This window comes from Gracilinanus agilis, chromosome 1 (genome assembly GCF_016433145.1).
Source record: "Gracilinanus agilis isolate LMUSP501 chromosome 1, AgileGrace, whole genome shotgun sequence".
Taxonomy (NCBI): Eukaryota; Metazoa; Chordata; class Mammalia; order Didelphimorphia; family Didelphidae; genus Gracilinanus; species Gracilinanus agilis.
The window spans coordinates 132993927-133015394 of record NC_058130.1 but is presented as its reverse complement, the minus strand read 5'-3'; the positions used below and the strand labels follow the sequence as shown (position 1 = coordinate 133015394).

At 47.3% G+C, this 21468-nt stretch overlaps 3 protein-coding genes across 3 annotated transcripts; all 3 read right to left on the bottom strand.

The window, feature by feature from the left end:
- Positions 1 to 328: 328 nt before the first annotated feature.
- On the bottom strand, positions 329 to 2949 carry YPEL3 (yippee like 3). The gene is made up of 5 exons (XM_044657061.1): positions 2891 to 2949; positions 1991 to 2173; positions 1837 to 1880; positions 1434 to 1542; positions 329 to 908 (listed from the first exon to the last, which is right to left on the bottom strand). The coding sequence occupies exons 2-5, from the start codon at positions 2105 to 2107 to the stop codon at positions 819 to 821; spliced, it is 360 nt and encodes a 119-aa protein (XP_044512996.1). The 5' UTR covers positions 2108 to 2173; positions 2891 to 2949; the 3' UTR covers positions 329 to 818.
- Positions 2950 to 3981: 1032 nt separating this feature from the next.
- On the bottom strand, positions 3982 to 9354 carry GDPD3 (glycerophosphodiester phosphodiesterase domain containing 3). Its single transcript, XM_044657048.1, has 10 exons — positions 8456 to 9354; positions 7843 to 7885; positions 7632 to 7767; positions 7398 to 7443; positions 6940 to 7058; positions 6701 to 6790; positions 5612 to 5745; positions 5335 to 5394; positions 5201 to 5252; positions 3982 to 4541 (listed from the first exon to the last, which is right to left on the bottom strand). Exons 1-10 carry the CDS (start codon positions 8592 to 8594, stop codon positions 4401 to 4403), a joined length of 960 nt encoding a protein of 319 aa, XP_044512983.1. The 5' UTR covers positions 8595 to 9354; the 3' UTR covers positions 3982 to 4400.
- A 63-nt stretch (positions 9355 to 9417) lies between these two features.
- MAPK3 (mitogen-activated protein kinase 3) lies at positions 9418 to 17527 on the bottom strand. The gene is made up of 9 exons (XM_044657038.1): positions 17355 to 17527; positions 15756 to 15938; positions 14485 to 14674; positions 13391 to 13507; positions 12817 to 12931; positions 12192 to 12323; positions 11480 to 11589; positions 11196 to 11347; positions 9418 to 10192 (listed from the first exon to the last, which is right to left on the bottom strand). The coding sequence occupies exons 1-8, from the start codon at positions 17525 to 17527 to the stop codon at positions 11225 to 11227; spliced, it is 1143 nt and encodes a 380-aa protein (XP_044512973.1). The 3' UTR covers positions 9418 to 10192; positions 11196 to 11224.
- Positions 17528 to 21468: the final 3941 nt, after the last annotated feature.

The following is a 21468-nucleotide window of genomic DNA, read 5'->3' as shown; positions in this document are numbered from 1 at the left end:
AATGGGCAGATGAGGCTAGTAAAGCAGTAGCTCATTTCTATGGCACTTTATGAGGTGGGCAGTGCAAAGACCGTCCCCATTTTACAATAAGGAGACTGAGGTTCAGGGTCACCACACAGCTAGTCAGTGTCGGAACCGAGCCTGTCTATAGTTGGATGGAGGGTGCGTGCTTCTAGCCTGTTCAAACTTCTATATGAGAAAGGAAACCATTACTAGAAAAGTCCTTGCAAATCCAGAACTTGGGAAGAGTTGGAGGGTCTCGGGAGGGTGCTTGAGTACAGGAGTCTCCTTCCCAAAACCAGGAGATTCCAAGAAAGAGAGAGGTAGGTGGTATCTCTGGGAGTTTTATTTACAGATGCTACAGACCAGGAAGGAGTAAGGAAATTCTGGGGAAAGAGTGGCACAGGCTTGAGGTATATAGGCAAGAGGAAAAGGGATCGCCATGGAGAGGAAGCCAGGGAGTTATGTACAACAAAGGGCATATCTACAAATGAAACTGGGGCAAAGAGAGGGTTAAAAATGAGATCCAAACCAGCCAGATCATGGGAGGCAGCAGAACAGGGAAATTTCTTCCCCCACCCCCCCAAAAAAAGTCACAGTGCATGCAATAAAATAATAAAATGTATGTACAAGGGCTTGGAGCCATCACCCAACAAAGCCCTGAGGAGGGAGAACTTGCCATTCCCCCAGGGTCCCTGGAGAGGAAGCAAGTAGTAGTTTCTCCCACTAGTGCCCCTCCTCCAGCAGCCTGGCTGGGGTGGGAGCAGCAGAATCATCTTATCAGGGAGAATCATGAAGCTGGGGTTGGAGGTCAGCGGTCAGTCCCAGCCATTGTCCTTGATCATGTGGTTGAGCTCAATGATGTACTTCCCCTCCTTGTATTTCTGACTGCTCTCAAAGGCCTGTTCCTGGAAGGTAGAGAAGAGTCAGTTGGAGGTGGGGAGTAGGGGTATTCCTCTCCAACAGACTTGCTTCTGGGGAGAAGTATTATGTTGGAAAGTTTTTGACTTAAGTCTGTTTCTGGCTTCCCCATGGAAGAACTTGCTTAAGTGGAGTCTTCAGTTTTTCTCACTTGTCAAATGAGGGTTGTAATATCTAAGCTACCTGCCTCATGTGATGGTGAGAATCAAATGAGATAACAAATATGAAACAGCTTTGAAGAAGTTCAGGGCTCTATAAATACTTATTTTTTTAAAAGGGACCTGACGAGGGATATGAGAAGACTCATGTACTTAGATCTAGAAAGGACCTTAAAAGTGATCTAGTTTAACCATTTAACATTTTACAGGTAAGGAAACTGAGGCCCCCAGTGGGGAAGTGATGCCCAAGGTTTGTGTTGGAGGCAGAATTTAAGCCCAGATCTTCAAACTCCAAACCTAGCATTCTTCATAGCACTCGAGTCTGACTATGGGAGGACTACAGGTCACACTCACATATTTCCAGCCCAGGGTGGTCTTGCAGCTCTCACAGTGAATGTCAGCCACAGCATGGAGTCCAGTTAGTAGCACACGTTCTTCAGCTGGCCCGCAACCCACGTTCACCCTGTGGGGTGGGTCACCAGGCTGTCACAAATGAGACTAGTCCCTCAGGGGACTCTGGGCCTCAAACACCACCCCATCCCACCAAGCCTGAGGCCCAATTTTCCCTCCAGAGTAATCCAGGGTCACAAGTCCCAGATGGGTCACAATCCCACCTGACCCTTGGTTGGCCCTGAAACTCCAACACTACAAGAAAGTATGGGTTGAAAGAAGAGGTCACAGGCCACTGGAGGTTGGGAGATTGCCCCAAGAGTCTTCAACTACCAGCCCTAAAGAGCAAGGAAGCTCTGATACTCACACAGAGTTGAAGAGGTAGGCACGGCCCTGACTTCCCTGGAAGGACTGGAGAGAAGAAAGGGAATCACAGTCATTGTCATTTCTGGGGCCTTTTGGTTCACTCCCAGGGTACAATCCCTGGGACTGAGAGTTTCCCCAATCCTTAAGCAGGTTACCTTGGAGATGAGGTCATCGTGGTTGGCCAGGTGTGCCCGGCAGTGGGCACAGCTATACCTTCGGTGACAATCGTCCAAATAAGCTTGGAAGGTTTTGGGCTTGGAGATCCGAACCATGGTGGGGGCTGGGGGCAGTGGCCCCACCCGAGGAGGGGACCACGGTGAGCAAAGGGAGCCCAGAGCCTAGAAAATCATGAAGAAGCATCAGCATCATGGCCCTCTTTTCCTATCCCAAATTCTCTAGTTTTCCACAGACAGTTTCTCATTCCCTCCCAGTAGCAAAATCCGTCCCAGCATCTCCTCTCTAGCTGGTGTCCGACTTCTCCCCAGAGCTGGGGCTGTATCAGCTGTTATACTTAGTTGTTGTCTCTGTCTTCCCTAGGGCCAGGTTGCCTCCCAGGGGGAGGAATGTTGCTCAGGCTGGATTCAGTCAAAGCATCGATTTGACTCACTGCCTTAAGAGATTCTCAAGTTGCACCACCGGGGAAACTGAGGCTAGGAGGGGAAGGGTTGACTCAGCCACTCAGCGCCTCCACCTGGGCCCAGACAATCCAATGGGCTCTGGAAGGTGGGCCAAGATATAGCAGGGAGCCCCAAAAGGGAAGAATAAGCTGGAGGGGAGGCACTGGGGGTGGGGGGGAAGTAGTCTTGCTTTGTAAAAGCTGCGCAGCTGGGGAGGGGGAGGGGAAGGGGTGCACAAGGTCCGGAGCTGCAGGGGAGGGCGCCCCAGGAGGTCGGAAGTTCCTGGGGGGTTCTGGCCTCGGGGTGGCCCTGGTCAGTCCAGGGAGAGGGAGGGGAAGGACTGCAGAAGGGAGGGAGCCTGGGAGCTCCGACTGCGGGGCTGGGGGCGCAGAGATCGCTCAGGGGACTAATGGGCGCTCCGAGGGTGATGAGCCTCACCTAGGTGCGCGGGGGGCCCGGTCCGCCGGGGTCTGGGATCGGGTGGTGGGGCGCTCCGGAGCCGGGGCGCTGTCCCCACGCCCCGGGTTCGAAGCCGCGACTTGTTTACACCGAGACCAGCTGCTGCCGCTGTGAGTTCTCCCCCCCTCCCTTCCCTCACTCTCCCGGCGGCCGCCGCGGCCAATCAGGGCGCTCTATGCAAATGAGCGGGGAGCGTCACGCATCCGGGAGTATTCAAGCCTCCTGCCCTCTCCTCTCCCTTTGGTGGCTTCCGAGCTGGTGGTCTGTCGCCTCCGGAAATGCGGCGGAATCCAGGGCTGGGTGAGGGCGCCGGGGAGGTTGGGTTCCAAGGCCGCGGACCTCCCTGAAAACAAAGGAGCCCTGAGGCCGGGCGGGACTTCGCCACTCCACGCCGCATCTGCTGCGGTCCTGGGCGCCCGGTCTCCCCGGCTCGGTAATAGTTTCCCTACCCGCCCCCAAGGCCGGAGAGCCTGCCCTTTGATTGCTTTCTCCCGCGGACCGCGAGCCCCCGTCCCAGGCCTGGAGCTGCCCGTCCTGCCTCCAGGACCTTTGGGCCACCTAGGGCCTGAAGTATCTGTGGGGCAAAGGAGCAACATCTCCACCCGCCCATTCCACCCCGCCAGGTCGAGGCCCCCGGGACACTCCAGGGCTGGTCTCTGGTTGCAAGGAGGTAGTAATCCATCGTTTCAGGTTCCCTGGAGACGCCAATCTAAAACCCGGGAGCCTTGTCTGAGGCCTTGAGGTGGATGCGCTAATCCTAAAAGGCTTCGGAGTGGAATTTGGAGTTAGCCCTGTGGGACCACTTTTCTCCCTTTCCCCACCCCCATCCGTCTCCAGTCTGAGCCTCCCTTCTCCTGGAAGAAAGCATTAGTTACTCGACTGGGTAGAGTCACAAAGGCTGGGAGTGGCACCAGAAAGTAGACTAGTTTGAGGGCCAGGAATGTGGCCAGACCAGAAGCCCAGGACTCTCCTCCCTGGCTCAAGCATTCATCCCCAGCCCCCTCCTCAATAAAGACATTTGACTCAGTAAGAAAACATTTATTGAGGGATAGCGATGAAAAGCAGGGGAGAAAAGGAGTAAATTGGGTTGGTGAAGGGCAACATTTTAAGGGAGATCTTGAAAACTTGCATGAATTGATGCAGAGAAATATCAGCAGAATTAAATATACAGGATGGTCACAATCTGAAGGATTTAAAGAACTAATCAATGAAGTTGTGTTCAATTGTGGCTTAAGGGAACTCCTTTTAAAAATATACTTCTTGCTTCTCAACAGAGAAATGTTAAACATATAGATACAAGGAGGCATACATTTCTAGACATAGCCAGTAGGTTGATTACAAATCAACTTTGCTTGACCACTCTAGGAAGAGTGGGGACAGAGAATCACTGAGGAGTGGCAGTGATGTATTAAATGATCTTTTCAACAAAACATTTTAAAAGAAAAAAAATACAACTATATCCATGACCCAGTTAGCTCTCTGAGATATCTTAGTTGCCCCTGTCAGGTTGCTGAGGATGGTTGTCCAGATAGTGGCGGAGGGCTGTGGGGTAATCTGTCATGACCCCTGTGGCTCCTAGCCCATAGGCCACTTCAAAATCGGATTCCTCATTAAGGCACCAAAATACCACCTGAAGAGTAGATAAAATTGGAGAAGTGCTTTGTTCTTATTTCTCTCACATGAAACCCTTCTCTGTTTATCTAAACTCTTCCTCACTTCCATGAATATATTTTCCCATGGCCTCCTCTGAACTCCTACAGTATTTCCATCCGCCTATACCACTGGACAACAATAAAATACATCTTATTTTTTCACGTATGTGACTGAGCTGGGTGTAGGGACTAGCCAGTCATGGTGGGAGGCTTCAGGCCAAATGTTTACCAGATGTATGATTTTGGACAACTCATTTTGAGCTCTTTAAATCTTAAGTTCCTTATCTAGTAAAACTGGGATGATACTTTTTTTTTTTTAACTTTTTTTAAAAACCCTTACTTCTGTCTTAGAATTGATACTAAGTATCAATTCCAAGGCAGAAGAGCAGTAAAGGCCAGGCAATTGGGGTTAAATGACTTGTGCAGGGTCTCATAGCTAGGAAGAGGGGAATAAATACTTATCACTACCTATCTTGTGGGGTTTTTTTCTGAGGAAAAGGCTTGGAAAAGTGTAAAACATAATAGAAATGGAAGTGATTTTTTTTTTGCTTCCTCTTCCCCCCTTAGCAACCAATACAAGGCTGAAGAGACATAATGTATTCTAAAATTCTAAGTGACAGGTAATGATTGAACTCACTTGTATCCCTCTTTCTTCAAGGTGTCTGATTAGACTTTTCCGCATGATTAGGCTAAAGGAAGAAACAATATCATTAGACAAGGGAGGTCAAGGGTAGCCAGGGATGCCCAACTCTCCCTCCTTGCCCATCTCACCTCTTAGTAATGGCTGCCGCCAATCTATTCAAAGCAGAACAGGAAAATGGAAAATAGGTCCTAGTTCAATAGATGGAATAAGATCAACAATTAGGACTGGCTTTGAGATATTGCCTGCTGTCTTCTTCCATGGCCCTGTCACCCCATGACTGTAACTCTTATTAATGACAGAGATCAGAAAAGAGGAGGAAAGAGACCCCAGAGACTCCTTGGCCCTTTGTTTACTGTGCCCCTGTCCCTTTCCCAAGGCTAGGATCCAGCCTAACAGCTCCATTACCTGTTAATGATGGTGGGCAGGAAACAAAGCAGGAATCTCTCAGGTAGAGTGAAGAAGGGCAACAGTCCCACATAATACAGGAACAGCAACCAAACAACTCTGATTGTGGTGAAAGACATGGGCATTTCTGGATTCTAAGGGAGCCAGAAGGGTCAGTCTCAGGAAGGCTGGGGTAGAGTAGAGGGGGGGGGGCTAGGCTTATCTGAAGGAAAATGGCAAGCAAGGCTCTCCAGGGAAGAGGTGCAGAGTTTAAGGGTCCAGAATATAGGAGAAAAGATGCTCCAGGGATTACCAGTATCTACAGAATGAAAGTCTAAACCCCAATTATGTAATTTCTCTCCTGAGATTTAAGACCCTCCACAAAATGGCCCCAATATTATGTCCTATTTAATAGACTGGTCTTTGTTCCCCACTATATACCCTCCAATCCAGATAAGCCAGAGGTTTTAATATGCTCCCTTCAGAAGCCATGCTAACTTCCTTTGCTTAGCACAAAAGTGCTTCCTTTACTTGGAATGCCCTTCTCTGTCAAAATAGAATTAAAAATTAGAGTAGTATGAGACCTCCAAGATTGTCCAGTCCAACCTCCTCATTTGAATGGATGAGAAAACAGAAGCAGAAACGAGAAATTACTTTTACTATGATCATCTAGCTAGTAAATGACAAAGTCAGGATTCTAACTCCCAATTTTTGACTCTAAAGTCACCTTTTAAGGTCTAACTCAACAACCCCTCCTCCCCTTGATGAAATATTCCCCTGATTAACTTCCCACCCCAAAGACAGCAAAAGTGCTTTTCTTTGAGGCCTCTCAGGATCCACACATGCGTATAAGTTAGAATTAATCCCTACAAAAAAACTGAAGGCCAACGAAAGGAATAAAACCTAAGAAGTTGCTGTAGACAAGCCATGTGTTATATGATGTCTCTTGAAGGAAACAGAGGGATCCTTACTTTCAGGACTAGTGGAGAGAATGGATTTCCATGGGTGACTGAACAGACCCAAAGCAGGGGCTTGGGATAGTGGGAGAACCAGGGAACAATAGGAAGTGGGACAAGAAAAGGGGGTCCAGAACAGAATGGGGCAACTTACAGCTGCATGGCATTTCTTCATGACGGAGTTCTTTTCAGAAGCCCAAATGGTTATTTCACTTCTGTCAAAGCGCTTGACAAGGGTAACTATCTAGGAGTATGGAGGGAAAGTCAGAAAGGCTTTCTTGGCTCTTAAATCTTCCTTAGTCTCCAGTTCTCCCCCCCCCCCCCATCAAGAGGCCAACTTGGCTATGTCTTCAGTTTCTCTTCCTCTGCCTTCCCAACTGCCTGCAGCCTTACCTTATTAATGAGTTCCTCATCTCCTGATTTCAATTCCAGAGACACGGGTGTTCTAGGGAACCTCTGGAAAACCTCTTCTAGCCGAATCATCTTACGGTCTGATCCTCGTGCAAACTGGCCTGGAATCAAAGGGAAGTAGTAGGTATAAGGAGGAAGGGGGTACAAAGAAGACTGGAGGTCAGAGAAACTAGAGGTCAAGAGTGGAATCATATTTGAGAGGGGAATGTCAAAGAAAAGGGTAAAGGCTATGGTAAAAGAGATGGCTGAGGTCACCAAGAAGTCAAGCATATGTCTAGGAAAGGAGCAGGGAGGACTCCCTCTTTCCCATCACACAGTTTGAGGAGCCTAGGTTGGTTTATTTTTCCCTCCCTTTCCTATAGCAGTTCCCAGGGAAGGCCAGGGGTCATGGAAACTTTTCTAATAACTTCTCCCCAATCCAAGACTCCTCTTTATCTCACCTGGGGAGAAGTATACTTCCAGCTTCTCTCTGTAAAGAGGCAGGTCCTGGGGGAAGTGTGGGAGAGAAAGGATTAATGTTATAGGAGAACCAGACTGGCAGAGAGAATGAAGGGGCAAAGATCTGAGGGACTTTGGTGTATGGGGTGGGGGGTATAAGGCTCAGGTCCTTAAGGAGGTTCTGGGGTTAGATGGGAGAGTCTTAAATGTGGGGAAGTACTTAGGGGAACCCCCACCTCAAAATCTATATCCCCAACGTTCTTATTGAGGCCACATTGTCGAAAAAGGTTCTCATCATGGGAGACAACAACTTGGCCATCTCGAGACAGAAGGCAGTCCAACTCAAAGAGGTCTGATCGTTGGGCTGTGGCGCTGTGGGAATGACAGAGTACAGGTCACTTCCGAGGGAAATACTGGGATCAGAGATCAAAAGAGAGTCAGACTCACTTTTCCATGGCCTCTATGGTATGTTCAAGTCGTTCCCCAGAACCTGTGGGAAGAGATGGGACATGAGTCTGGGCTCCATCTCCAATTAGTCTCTCAATCCCATTTTATTCCTTTGTGCCTCTTTGCTCTCTGACCCTCTGACAAGTCCCTGGTCTTCTCTCCTTTCTCCATAACACTCCTCCATTCTCCTGATTTCTTTTTTTTTTTTTTTTAAACCTGCTTCCCCTTTCACCAATTCCATTCCACTCCCAAGTACTGGTTTCCTCTCCCTAGTCCCGGCCATCTCTTCAATCCTCTTCCTAGAACCAGTGTCCCTTCCCCAATCTCATCCCTTGGAATGTGTCTTCATACCCTAGGCCTCTATCTACCATACATTTAAGACCTGTTTCTTCTCCCCAATTTTATCCCATCCATCCTTTACTGTAGTGTCAACTTCAAATAGAGAAGGGTGTTACTAAACTGTATATAAGGATCTGTGCTGACCACAAACTGACTTAGATTAAAATGTAGTCTCTTATTTCATTTCCTCCACACATCCCAGAGCCTCCCTTTCCATTTTTGTCTCCCATTCCCAAACTCATCGATGTCTGTCTCTTTGAAGCAGTGTCCTCACCCCCTCTGTGAGCAGCAAGTTGACATCTGAAGGCAGGTTCCCGGGGAGCATGGAGCAGCCAGGGCCGGCGAAGGAAGAAGAAAGAAAGCACAGTATAGCCCCCCAGGGCAGGGAGGGCATAGTAGAGCAGGGAGCTCATGGAAGACGAAGTTCTTAAGAGGGCGAGGTGTAAGGGTCTCTGTCTTCTGCCAGCTAGCCTTCAGGTTGGCTAGCTCTCTGGCTCCTTTTCAGGCTGCAGAGGGTTCCCTCTGCCTCTGCACCACCACACCCCTAGGACCTGCTGAGCCTGCCACTGGCAGGAGGCCCAGCTGACAGGGCAGGAGCTGGGGCGGGACATCCAGGGACCTGGACAGCTCTGGGCCATGTCCCCACCCCCATCCTCAGGCTTATTGTACTACTCATGCTGTCCTCCATCCTCAAGAGACAAACCCAGGAGCAGGGACAGGAAAGCTGACTCTACCTCTCCTGCTGTCGCCCCCTGCTGATCTAAAGCTCACTGCTGCCTTCCAGCTGGGAGTGCTGAGAACTCATCTCCCACTCCCTCATCAGGGCTCAGGGTGAACCCACTGCCCTCTGGCCAGTCATAGGGCGTGGGAGCATGTGGGGTGCCCTGAATCACCTCAATTCCAGTTTGAAAGGAAATGGAAAGGGTGAAAAGAGGGTAGCCTCAAAGGGAAAAATAACCCCACTCTCCTTTAAGTACCCAGTCTCCCCCCTCTGGGCAGGAAAGGCCCAACCTGTTCTCCTATGCTGGAGGCAGAATAATCCGGCTGGCTGGGGTCAAAGATCTCTGCAGTTGGGTAGGGCTGAGGTGGTTTGTGGTTAAGCCCTTTCAAACACTTCCATCCCCCACCCCAGAAGTGACCTAGAGTTAGTCTGCTCCAAGGAAGGACCAGAATAGAAAAGTAAGGGGATGAAGCATTCAAGAGATTGGCAGCAAACAAAGACACAGAGGCAGAGGATCCTGATACACATCTATATATTTATATATTAGATACAGGTGCTGGGAGACAGTGGTCTGGCCTCCCCTACCATACCACAGGGTTAGCTGGCCGGCTGCCCTTCCCTCCCATACACACTCATACACACAAGCAGCAGGGGCACCCCTTCCAGGAAGGGTTAGGGGAAAATGGGGTTAAACATGGCAGCGTCAGGGGCACAGCCTGGGGTCTGAAGGATTCCAGTCCCACCCTCCAGACCTTTTTCTTTCTCCCTAATCTGAAAACTAGCCCTTGAGAATCAGGAATGTTCCACAGAGGTTAGAGAAAATCTGGGGGAGGTGTCAATCATGTGAAAGAGCCAGAATCCTTCCAACTCACTCCCCATCACCCCCATCAAACACAATCTTCAAGGTGCCTTATAGAAATTAGGGGCTGAGAAGTAGCACTAGCCCTTGCAAAAAGGAGCATGTGAAGGGACTAGGGAAAAGCAGCCTTGGGTTCCTTAGGCCAGGCTGAAGTGGGGGAGTTTGGGGGGGAAAGTGAAGGCTTCTGGGGCAGTGGTAAGCCAGCCAGGGGAGCAAAGGTTTGGTCCAGAACCCCTAGCTGCAAAAGGGGTCATGGTTTTCCCCTGAAGTAAAAGGGATGAAAGGCTGTCTCTGAGATAAAGCATGTTAGGACAGAGGGGCCCACACACACACACACCCATCAGTCCCCTGCCTGGAATGAGGGGCCAAGGTGTGAATGGCATCCAGTTTCAAACAGTCCAGCAGGAAAAGGGGCAGGTGGAATTCAGCTTCTGGGGAAAAAAGAGGCCAAGACCCAAATTCAGAGATTTATGAAGACAGAGAAAGAACATGGGATCAAAAGACCAAAGGAAAGAGACTGAGAACTGATTAGCAAAATCAGAATTACACTGTGGCTGAATAGTTGGTCTGAATAACAGGGGTCAGAGAAGATTGGCTTGGGCCTTAGGGCATGTTTAGGCATGTTGGCCTCCTCCCCAAATATTTATATCCCTCTTCTTGGGTTTGAAGGAGGCCAAGAAGTGTGGTTGTACCACATTATTCAGGCTTGAGGAAAAGCCCTTCTGGTACAGAAGTCAGGCCTCTTTAGATAATCTTTTTTCTGGAAGTTACTGTTCCAAACTCATAGGAGGCCAAGGAACATAGACTGGAGGTACCATCAGTCCCTATTGGGTCAGATTGCACAACAAGAGAGGGTTCATAGAGGGGTTCACAGGGGCAAATTTAGCCCTGGGAAACACTAGGCTTTTTCCATCTTGTAGGGCCAGTGAGGCAGAGAAGGGGTGAGGTAGAACAATCTAGTGGAAGAAACCATGGACCTGCCATCAAAGGACCTGGCTTTCTCAGTTCTGCTCCTTACTGGCTCATTAACCTATCTGTCCCTTAAATGTTCTCATATCTAAAATGGCAATTACAGTGTTTGTACTATCCACCTGTCAAGAGTTTCTGTGAGGAGGGTAATATGTAAACTCTGAAGTGTTATATAATGTGAACAAGCTTTATTATCACAGGAAAGTAGAGGAGAGCAGGGTCTTGCTGGAGGAAGCAAACCTAGGTCAAGAGCTAAATATATAAAAGTATGATGGAGTGGGTGTGTGTTGGCATGGGTTTGTGTACAGTTGGGGTGGGAAGAGAATGTGTTTGTATACACATAGGGTTGAGATAAGCAGATCTTTGTGTCCCTAGGTGTGTGTAAGCATTTTGGTGTGCATATATATTCACATACAGCATGTATGTGTGTACATGGGAGTATATGATTGGATGAGAAGCACTTACCAGGTCCTCACAAGGAGAGGATCCTTGCTTCAGGGGGCTCCTGGGGCCCCAGGTTGGAATCGGGCTGTCTCTTGGAAGATAAGTTCTTTTAGTCGTTCCTTTGGAAGGTCATCCAGCTCCATATCAAAGGTAAAGGGTTCTTCTGCCACTGGCTGCAAGAAGAAAAGGCAGGGGAAGATTAAGGTGAGAGATCTTGGAAACATCCATCTAGAAATTCTGATTTTTCCCCACCCTCCCACCCCAATTTGATCCCAACCCAATTTGATCCCAACCCTTGGTCCCACCTCATCAGTTGGATCATAGTACTGCTCCAAGTAGGGATGGGCCAGAGCATCCTCCACTGTGATTCGCTTGTTGGGGTTAAAGGTCAACATCCGGTCCAGCAGGTCCAGGGCTGGATGAGGTCAAGGGTCAGAGGCATGGCCCCCACAAATCCTTGCCTCATGGGGCAGGGTAGGTATGAGGGATAGGTATACTAGATTCTTTTCTTCCCCCCTCCAAATTCAAGGACCCCTTTAAATTTAGATAATGGAACTAGGGGGTCAAACTCTATTAGGCTGAGAGAGCTGCCACCAAAGCTGATCTCCTTTAGCTAGTGGGAACTAGGATAAAGAAATCCCCCTTTCTCCTCCCCCCCATGTAGACACTAAATGATAACTAGTCCAACTATCAATAATATGGAATTAGGTCTTAATCAATGATACATGTAAAACCCAGTGGAATTGTGTGTTGGATAAGGGAGGTTAGGAGATTTGGGGAAGAGGGAAAGAACATGAAACATGTAACTATAGGAAAATATTCAAAATTTAAATTTAAAAAAAAAAGGAAGAAAAGAAATTCCCCACCTCTAACCTGTTCCTTTATGTGGACTGAAATTCTAATCCCACACTGCCCTTAGCCTCATGCCTTCCTTTCCTCTAGATCATCTCAACAGCCAGATTTTCCTCTTCTCCTTATCTATATGTTGTCTATTCCATTTCTTTCTCTTCCCCTCACCTTTGGAATCTGCCTTGGGAAACAGCTTGACCCAGGGCACCTTAGGCTTGGATGGAAGGGACTGTAGGTAGTTCCGAGCTTTCATGTTGATGATACAGTTCAGATCATCCTGAGATGGAGAACCCAGGATACCTGGAGACAAAGGGAAAACTATAACCAGAGACACTAGAAGGAAATCAAGGAGACAAAGGATCCCAGGGAAACTAGCTCAGGAAGACCTCATTTTAATAAAGAGAACTTGAATGGTCTAGAAGATGAAAACCTTGCTCTAGCAAGCACTATACTCACTCTAGGAAAGAGAGATCATATAATAGTAAAAGCACTGATTTGCAGTCATAAGACCTGGGTTTAAATCATGACTTTGCCATTTACTAGCTGTGTGACCTTGAGTAAGTCATGTCACCTCCTTAGGATTCAGGTTCTTTACCTATTAAAAAAAAAAAAAAAAGGAAGTTGGATTAGATGGTCTCAGTCCTATGATATACATCCTTAGCCAACCCACTCCCCAAAAGTTGGCTTCCTGCCCACAGATGTTAGCTACTAGCTTGTAGAGCCTCAATCAATCTATCTTGCCAGCCATCCTCCATCCACCTCCCCATTCCACCTCTCTATTCCCCCCCTTCACCTAGAATGTGGTTCAGCTGGTCCAGATAGTGCTTCCCAGGAAAGATGGGCCGATTGGAGAGCATTTCTGCGAGGATACAGCCCACAGACCAGATATCGATGGATTTGGTATAGCCCTGACATGAAGGGAAATAATAGGTAGCTATGGGACTATCCCAACAGTCAGCCTCTCTGGTCACCTTTTCAACCCACACCACTCACTACTCCTTCCTTCCAAACCCTCTATCTCTGCAGAATACATTGAAGGTAAAAGGGCTCTCAAATGATAGGAGTTTTGGTACCCCTATCCTTGCCTCTCTTTGACAGAAGAAGTGGTATTTGCTGACACAATTGGCCAATTCCTCTTTCCTTTCCCCCATATAAATGCCCACAATTGTAAATTGGGATCAGGAGATATGAAAATAACCAATTTTGTCCCCTCCTCTTCACAGCAGTCTGGTATACCTTCACCTATGACCACTAAAACAGTCTCAGTGTCCTCTTTTTTTTTGTCTTCTCACCACTTTTCCTCTAATACCTTCATTTGGGAGTTAGAGAGACCTTTTGAAAGGACTGGGGATGACTTCTTTCCTTACCTTGGAATTAAGCATGATCTCTGGTGCTCTATACCAACGAGTAGCCACATACTCTGTCAGGAAGCCTGTGTGATCATGCTCAGGGTCAGCAATCCGGGCCAGACCAAAGTCACAGATCTTTGAAGAAAGAAAAAAACAAACTTCATTTATAATCTATGACATCCTATTATTTATCCATAAAGTAAAAACTTATTAGATTGGCAAACAATGCCCCCACTACACTGACCCCAACTCATCTTACTTCTCACTGCTCCTCAATAAAAACCTTCAAATCCAGGCAAACTCATCCTATTTAAAGCCCCCTTAACATGACCTTTGTGTTCTTCCTCCATGCTTTTGTATATTCTCCCAGTTTAGACTGCTTCCCCTGGGTAATGATCTAAATGTTAACTCTTAAGTGCCCAGAGGCCTCCTTTCATGACTAAACTGAACTTATCTCTATCAACAGTTTTAAGAATATTTACTGTCTGAAATGGCCAATGTTTCCAAACTAATGACCACAAAACATTTCTGCAATTGAAATATACTAACAAAACACATGGATGCTGGTCAGAGGCATGAACTACATCCTGAATAAAGATGATCAGGGAAATTTGGAATAAAACAAAAGAAATTAAATCTATTCATGCCTCCATTACAAGTAACATTACAAGTAAGTATTTGTTTTTATAGCTATAACCTCATATTTAATATTCTAGAAGGGAAGAATAAATATATACACACACACACAGGATCCCTATTCACCACTGTTTTATTTGGATGTATTTCTTGTATATCATCCCATCTTCTCAAACAGATTAAGTTTTTGAAGGTCAAAGACCATGTCTTATTCCTCTTTTTATCCTCTCCTATCAAAAGATCTAAAACAGAGTAGGTATTTAATATTTGTATTAGATAATGATGATAAAATGTACTGTCAGGTAAGGATCAGAGTAGGAGAAAGGGAAGACACTAGGGTCATAATGATAAGAAGCTCAGAGGTCATGCTGGTTGACTAAGTGGTTGGAAGTGTTGTCCATTGAGTGTCTATGGGGTAGAGTGGGGTAAGGTGGGAGAAGGAAGAGAAGTAGTAGTTTAGAAACTTGAGTTCTCACCTTGAGGTCACAAGTGGTGTTAATGAGCAGGTTGGAGGGTTTGAGGTCCCGATGGAGCACATTGGCTGAGTGAATATATTTGAGGCCCCGTAGGATTTGGTACAAGAAGTAGCAGACATGATCATTACTCAGCTGCTGGCTCTTTAACAGCTTATACAAGTCTGTTTCCATCAGGTCCTGAACAATGTAGCTGAGGAAGCCATGGAGGAGTTCCCCCCACCCCCAGGAAGTGGGGGAACCAATAGGAACTAGGGTTAAGGAGAACAGCAGGCTGATACTATAGTCAATAACCTAGTTAGGGCAATAGATGGATCCCTTCAACCAGTCTTTTTCTGCTGGAGCCTAGGAGACACTTTAACAATATAAATCCATACGCATGGGGAGTGGCCTGAAGAAGGGGCCTGACAGTTTCACTTGAAGTTGAGAGCAGGAAAATAGCTGAGGGAGGAAATGAAGGCAGGAAAATTGAAAATGCTAGCATAGGAAAAAGAGAATGCTAATACTCTCCCAAGAACTGGGTAAGGTCCAAGGACCTTCCAGTGCTGGGAAGTACCTGGGTGGGGCTTTGAAGGGGAAAGTTCAAGAGAGGATGTCTATAACCCCCCATCTGTTTTATTGGAGTAAAAGGGGGAAGCTGGTGGAAAGATAGACAATAAACAGGTTTACCTGGGCTTCACAAGCTCTGTTGTGAAGACTTACTGAGAGAGTCTGTCTACAAACATTAATTAAACTGTGATTTTGTGTAGAATCCTGGCCAATATTATATTAAGAGCTGGGAGGAACCTCACAGGTCATCTGGTTGGATATCTAATTTCATAGGAGGAACTGAAGCCCAGAGAAGGCAAATGACCTACCCAAGACGGAATTAAAATTTGGATCTACATGGCACAGTGGATAGAGTGCCAGGGCTAGAGTCAGGAAGACTCCTCTCCTTGTGTTCCAATCTGGTCTCAGACACTTACTAGTTGTGTGATCCTGGGCAAGTCACTGAACCCTGATTGTGTCAGTTCCTCCTCTGTAAAATGAGCTGGTGAAATATCTCTAAACCACTCCCATATCTTTGCCAAGAAAACTTCAAATGGAGTCATGAAGAGTTAGACACAACTAAAAATGACTGAATACCAACACTAACTCATAATCCTGTTCATTTTGCTGTATTTTCTCTCTTCTCCTACTATGGAACAGAGGAGAAAGGAATAAAGGAAAGAGAAGGGGAAAAGCCCTTGGAGTCTGATCTCAGGTCCAGGGAAGACTAAGAGGGTTAAGGATACACATCTCTCATGGCCTCCAGCGTGGGTGCCCGAAGGATGTCACGGATGCCAATGACATTTTCATGGTGGCATCGAAGCAGGATCTGAATCTCCCGAAGGGTGCGCTGGCAATATGTCTGGTGCTCAAATGGGCTGATCTTTTTGATGGCTACCCGGGTCTTCCGAACATGGTCAAAGGCAGAGCTGTTGGGGCAGAGAGCAAAGGATCCATTCTGGATAACAGAACTGTGGGAGAGCTGTGCCCCAGGGGGAAGGGGACAAAATGCTGACAGAAGGGGGGTAGGGAGGTGGAGGAGCAGTAGAGTCTGGAGATTAGGGGCCTATCTGCACAGCAAAGTGAGAGCCTAGGCCACTGAGCTCCACCCAGGCCTTGGGGTAGTGGGGTAGAAAGAGGGTGGGTGAGGGAAGAAGAAAAAGGAGGAAGAAGAGGAAGAGAAGGAGAGGAGATTGTGGTGGAGGGGGTCAAGGGAGAACTCTGACCAAGCTGTAAACAATGCTGGCTCCTTCCTGCCACTAGCGCCTGAAGCCTCCTGGGAGAAGGCTGGGGACCAGCCAACCTAAGCTCTGACTTCATTCCAGGAAGAAGAGACCACTGACTCTTTTCCTCTCCTCCCCTCCCCCTAAACTCCAGCTGTTAGGACCCCTTATTTCTCTTCCTATTGTGAGGCTGTCAGACATACCCAGGAGTCCAAAAAGGGGATGAGAAGAGTAAGGAAAAAATAGGAAATAAAGAAAAAATGGGTCAGGAAGTCCTCAGGACGGGCCTCTAAAGGAGGGGGAGAGGAATTGTGGGAAATGGCCCTGAAGAGGGTCTAGGTCTCCAGGGGGCCTGCCCCATTGAAGGGGAAGGGCTGGTCCAGAGGAACTCGTTAGGAAGATGCAGGCACAGCCCTGTACCTCCTCCCTGATACCCTGCCCAGCCCCACACCACTAGCCTCCCCTCACCCCAAGTCTAAGTAACTTACATCTCCCCACAGATTCTCCTTCTTCAAGCTCTCCCCAACTTCCCTAGCAACCAACCCTTTCCAAATCCTCTCTTTGATGGTCCAGGGCCCCCTCCCCTCCTTCAAAACATCCCCAGGGGCTCCACCCCCTCCCCCTTAGAACTTCCTCAGGGCCCCCTCCTCCGGCCTCAGCACATCCCTGAAAATCCCTCCCCTTCCTAGAAGCATCCTCAGGATCCCTCCCTCAGCACGTCCCTGGAGACCCCTCCTCTTCCTAGGAACCTCCTCAGGGCCCCCTTCCCCTTCTTCAGAACATCCTCGGAGCCCCCTTCTCGTTCTCAGAACACTTCCTCCCCACATTCTTAGATGCCCTCCCCTCACTTAGAGCATCTCTCAAGATCCTTGGAACGCCCCCCACCACACCCTATCCCCCTTCCCTCCCTGGAGGCCCCTCCCCTGCTGAAGAACATCCCTGGAGACCCCTCCCCTTCTTCAGATCGTGCCCCAGACTCCCCTCCCTTCCCTCAGAATGTCCCTGGAGCCCCCTCCCCTCCCTCGGAACTTCTCCAGGGCTCCCTCCCACCAATGCTTTAGAAACCCCCTCCTCTCTCTCAGGACTCCTCCGAAGCCCCTTCCCCCGGCCCCCGCCTCATACCTGACCATGCCGTACGCCCCCTCCCCAATGTACTGCAGCTCTGTGTAGCGTGGTCCCACGTCAAATGGCTGACCCTTCACCATCTCCACCTTGCCGGGGACCCCCGGGCCGGTCCCGTCAACTCCTCGGGGCTCCCCGCCCCCTCCCCCTTCAGCAGCCACCACCGCCGCCATCTCCACTCCCCTCCCTCCCCGCGGCTCCGCCCGGGGTCCCGCCTAGGCGCGCGACGGCCCCGCCCTCCTTCACGTCACTCCGCCGCTCACGGCACGCTCCCCACGCAGGGGCCGCCCCTCAACTCGAGTCAGGCCCTGGCTCTCGACTCCCGGCTCGAGGGTAGCTAGGCTAGGCTCCTGCGCTTGCGCGGCCTGCGCTCTACACCTCCGCCCCAACGCGCTGCTTACGCGCGGGCCACCGCCCCCACCTCAAGCCTAGGTCTCTGGGGAGCTTAGAAGGGAGGGGAAGCACCCGGGGGCGACGGGCGCTGTCCAGAGGTTAGTATTCCACATCACAAACTGGGAAGCTGGAGCCAAGGCTCCCAATAGGAGCTCGCTGCGTGCGGCTCTGGGCGAGTCGCCTCCCTTTGTGTTCTGCGGACTTCGGTTCCGTAGTCCCTTCCGACGAGAGGGACATTGGGCGAGGCCTGTTCGGGCAGCAAAACTGCATAGATTTCTGCGAAGCTCTCTCCCAGCCATACCTACGGGCAGATCGCGGGGTTCAGAGAGTTCAGGGCTTTGACCAAAGGCACATCTCAGGCCACCACTTCGAGAGTTAGCCTAGGAAAGAACCCTGGGAGGGGGTCAAGTTCAAAACCCAGCTTTGGATGATTTAGGCCCTAGGACAAGCAACCTAATGGGTCTGGGACTCAATTCTCCCCACTTTCCCTACCCCCTGCAAAATGGGCTTGCTGGACGACATGATCTCTTAAGGTCTTTCTCCAACTTTAAATCTGTGAACCTATGACATTTTGGTGACATGCTCTTGACTCCAGATTACCTAGTTTACCGGTAGCCAAGTGGAGGTCGACTGAGGGGTCATCTTTGGAAGGACATCGTTTTTCATAGATATAAAATGAATGTGTCTGGCAAAATTTTCCAGCCCAGTCATTAAACATTTATTAAACACCTACTATGTGCTGGACATTATGTTAAGTGCTGGAGATGGAATGAGGCAAAAAACAATCCCTATCCTCAAGGAGTTCATAGTCTAATGGGGAAGACACAAGCAAACAAATATGTACAAATGAGCTCTGTTCAGAACAATTAGGAAGTGATTAAGAGAGAGAAGGCATTAGAATTAAGATTGGGTTGGGTTCCTATAGAAGATGGAATTTAGTTGGGATTTGAAGGAAGCCAGAGAAGGCAGGAGGTAGAGATGAAAAGGGATGTTTCTGGCATGGGACACAGCTGGAGAAAAAGCCTGGAGTCAAAAGACTGGAAAGGTAGGGTCTAGGTTATGAAGTGGTTTGATCACCAGAGGGTTTCATGTCTGATCCAGGAAGCAATAGGGAGCCATTGGAGTTTATTGAATAAGGGGAGAGAGGTGATATCACCCAACCCTCAGCTGAACAATGTGCTTTTAGAACTATCGTCTTCTATGTATTTATCTCAGCTCAGTCTATTTGCTTTTTACCCCCTGAGCAGTTTGAGCTGAGAGAGATGCACAGAGGAGAATTTAAAATAGCAGAGGGTAAATAATTTTTTTAAAGATCTAGATGGCTACTCAACTATATGGGTGACCAGAAAACCTGGAGACTGACAGAAATCATGAATTAATGTCATTAGTCAGCAAAATGTTACAACCTGTTTTTTTCCCCCTAGATTTATGGAAAAGAATGCTATCCACATTCAGAGGAAGAAGTACAGGAGTAGAAACACAGAAGAAAAGCAACTGCTTGAACACATGGGTTGATGCGGATATGATTGGGGATGTAGACTCAAAATGACCACACCAATACAACTATCAATAATATGGAAATAGGTCTTGATTGATGACATGTTAAAACCAGTGGAAATTCCAGTCGACTATGGGGAGGGCGGGGTTGGGGGTGAAGGGGAAAGTAAGAACATGAATCATGTAACCATGGAAAATTTTTCTAAAAAATAAAATAAAAAAAAAATTTTCCCCTCGTACTATTTTTTCCCCTCATAGCTATTTCCTCTGATACATGGGATTATTGATTATTACTGCTCCCTTGTCATGGAATGTGTGTGGAAAACAACCCATAGGGGCAACTATGTGGTTTCATGGAGAAAGAACCAGATCTGGAGATGAAAGTTCAAATCTGGATTCAAATCTGGTCTCAGACACTTCCTAGCTATATGACAATGGGCAAGTCACTTAATCTCAATTGCCTAGCCCTTGCCAGTCTTCTCTCTTGGAATTGATACCTAATATTACAGGAAGGTAAAGATTAGAAAGAAAGTAACTTATCCTCTCTTTCTCTTCATGCATGTATCTTATTCCCAGCTTTCCAATATCTTTCCTTGAAGCCCTTTTTTAATGCACTGGAAGCCTTCTTCTAGTTTATTTATCCATTACTGTTCCCTATCATTGAATTCCTTGAAAGGGCAAAAAAACATAGTGTACAATAGGATAGGGTTATAAAAACATATCTGCAGGGCTTCTGTAAATTATTTTTTATTTATTCAAATGACCAAGAACAGAGTTTTTCTCTTGTGCTAAAGCAGAGACTGTGCAAAATAGTATTTCATGATTCCAAAAACCCTCACAATTTGCTTCTGGATCAGATATACTAATTCAGAGTGGCATGGCTCAGGTGCTAATATAATAGACACCAGAGAACATGCAACAGGCCTGGCAGGATTTTGGTAACCCTTACTAATTTGATAAGTGGTTTTTTTTCCCCCTTCTAAACTTCTTCATGCAATTACCTAGTGACTCAATAAAATACTAGATAGAGATCTGCTATGAGCCATGGGTGGGGGTTATATTACTAGCATAGGGAAGTTTAGTGTATGATAGCTTGTCATTTAAGACTGCAATTATTTTGCCACATGGAGTGTTTTTAAAAATCATTTCCTAGTGTTCATGATTGATATTTCCTGGCTGAAGCTTCCATGTAGGAAGAGGCCAGTTTAGCCTATTAAGTAAGCCATGAAATTGGAGATGGAACAGATCTTAGAGATTAAATTAATTTCAACAAACATTTATTAATGCATCTACTGTATGTACATGACACTGTTGTGGACACAAAAGCAAAAACAGAAGTCATTGCCCTAAGTAGATTTATATTTAACTGGTTATAACAAGTATACAAATATGTAATTACAACATAACATTCAAGGAAGCTGCTTGAATCAGGAAGTTTCCAGTAGATGATGACACCTAAACCAAACTTTGAAGGAAGCTAAGAATTTTTAAAAATAGAAGTGATAAAGAGGTCTGGAAATATACTTCCAACCCCGTGCAAGTACAGAGCTCAAGGAACAACTACTCAGTTTCCTCCTTTTCCTTCTTTCCAGCTCCTCCTCTTTGTCTCTGATCTCTGGGGCATTTGATGCTGTTGAAAATCCTCCTTCTTGCAAGGGGCAATCCAGGGAACAAAGGTATTAGTTCACCTTTCCCTATCCTAGTCATGAGTTTCGATGGCACTCAAAACCCAAACTGCTCTGGGGGGAAGGGAATTGAAACTAAATTTACTAGGAATGTGCTTTATTATGCATTTATGTTCTGAATAAATGGTCTTATTGTTTACACACACACACACACACACACACACACACAGAGGGAGAAAAAGAATCCTCCTGCTTGACACTCCCTCGCCTTCTGTGACACAGCACTCTCTAGGTTCTACTTTTAACTGTTCCTTCTCTGCTTCTATCCCAGGCTGATCTTTCTTCTTCCAGGCCTTTAATAAAATCATTCTCAGAGAGTTTATCTTTGGCTCTTTCCTTTGATTATCTTATCCACCTCCCAAGACTGAAATCTCTATACAGGATTCAAATCAGTATGTATCAATCTGATTTGATCTGATCTTGTAACCCTTCTGTTCAAAAATTTCCATGTGTTTCTTCTGGTTGCCAAATAAAAGTCTAAACTCCTTCTCTAGGTATTCAAGGGCTTCCATAATCTGGTATCTTCCCAGCTTTCCAGC

Coding starts and splice junctions, on each gene's coding strand:
- MAPK3 (XM_044657038.1), bottom strand. CDS start 17,527: ATGGCGGCGGTGGTGGCTGCTGAAGGGGGAGGGGGCGGGGAGCCCCGA. Junction 15,939..17,354: donor GGGGCGTACGGCATGGTCAG/GTATGAGGCGGG, acceptor CTGCCCCAACAG/CTCTGCCTTTGACCATGTTC. Junction 14,675..15,755: donor CTGGAGGCCATGAGAGATGT/GTATCCTTAACC, acceptor TGGCTTCCTCAG/CTACATTGTTCAGGACCTGA.
- YPEL3 (XM_044657061.1), bottom strand. CDS start 2,107: ATGGTTCGGATCTCCAAGCCCAAAACCTTCCAAGCTTATTTGGACGAT. Junction 1,881..1,990: donor ACGATGACCTCATCTCCAAG/GTAACCTGCTTA, acceptor TCTTCTCTCCAG/TCCTTCCAGGGAAGTCAGGG. Junction 1,543..1,836: donor GCCTACCTCTTCAACTCTGT/GTGAGTATCAGA, acceptor CCCACCCCACAG/GGTGAACGTGGGTTGCGGGC.
- GDPD3 (XM_044657048.1), bottom strand. CDS start 8,594: ATGAGCTCCCTGCTCTACTATGCCCTCCCTGCCCTGGGGGGCTATACT. Junction 7,768..7,842: donor ACCATAGAGGCCATGGAAAA/GTGAGTCTGACT, acceptor TCATTCCCACAG/CGCCACAGCCCAACGATCAG. Junction 4,542..5,200: donor TTGAAGAAAGAGGGATACAA/GTGAGTTCAATC, acceptor TCTACTCTTCAG/GTGGTATTTTGGTGCCTTAA.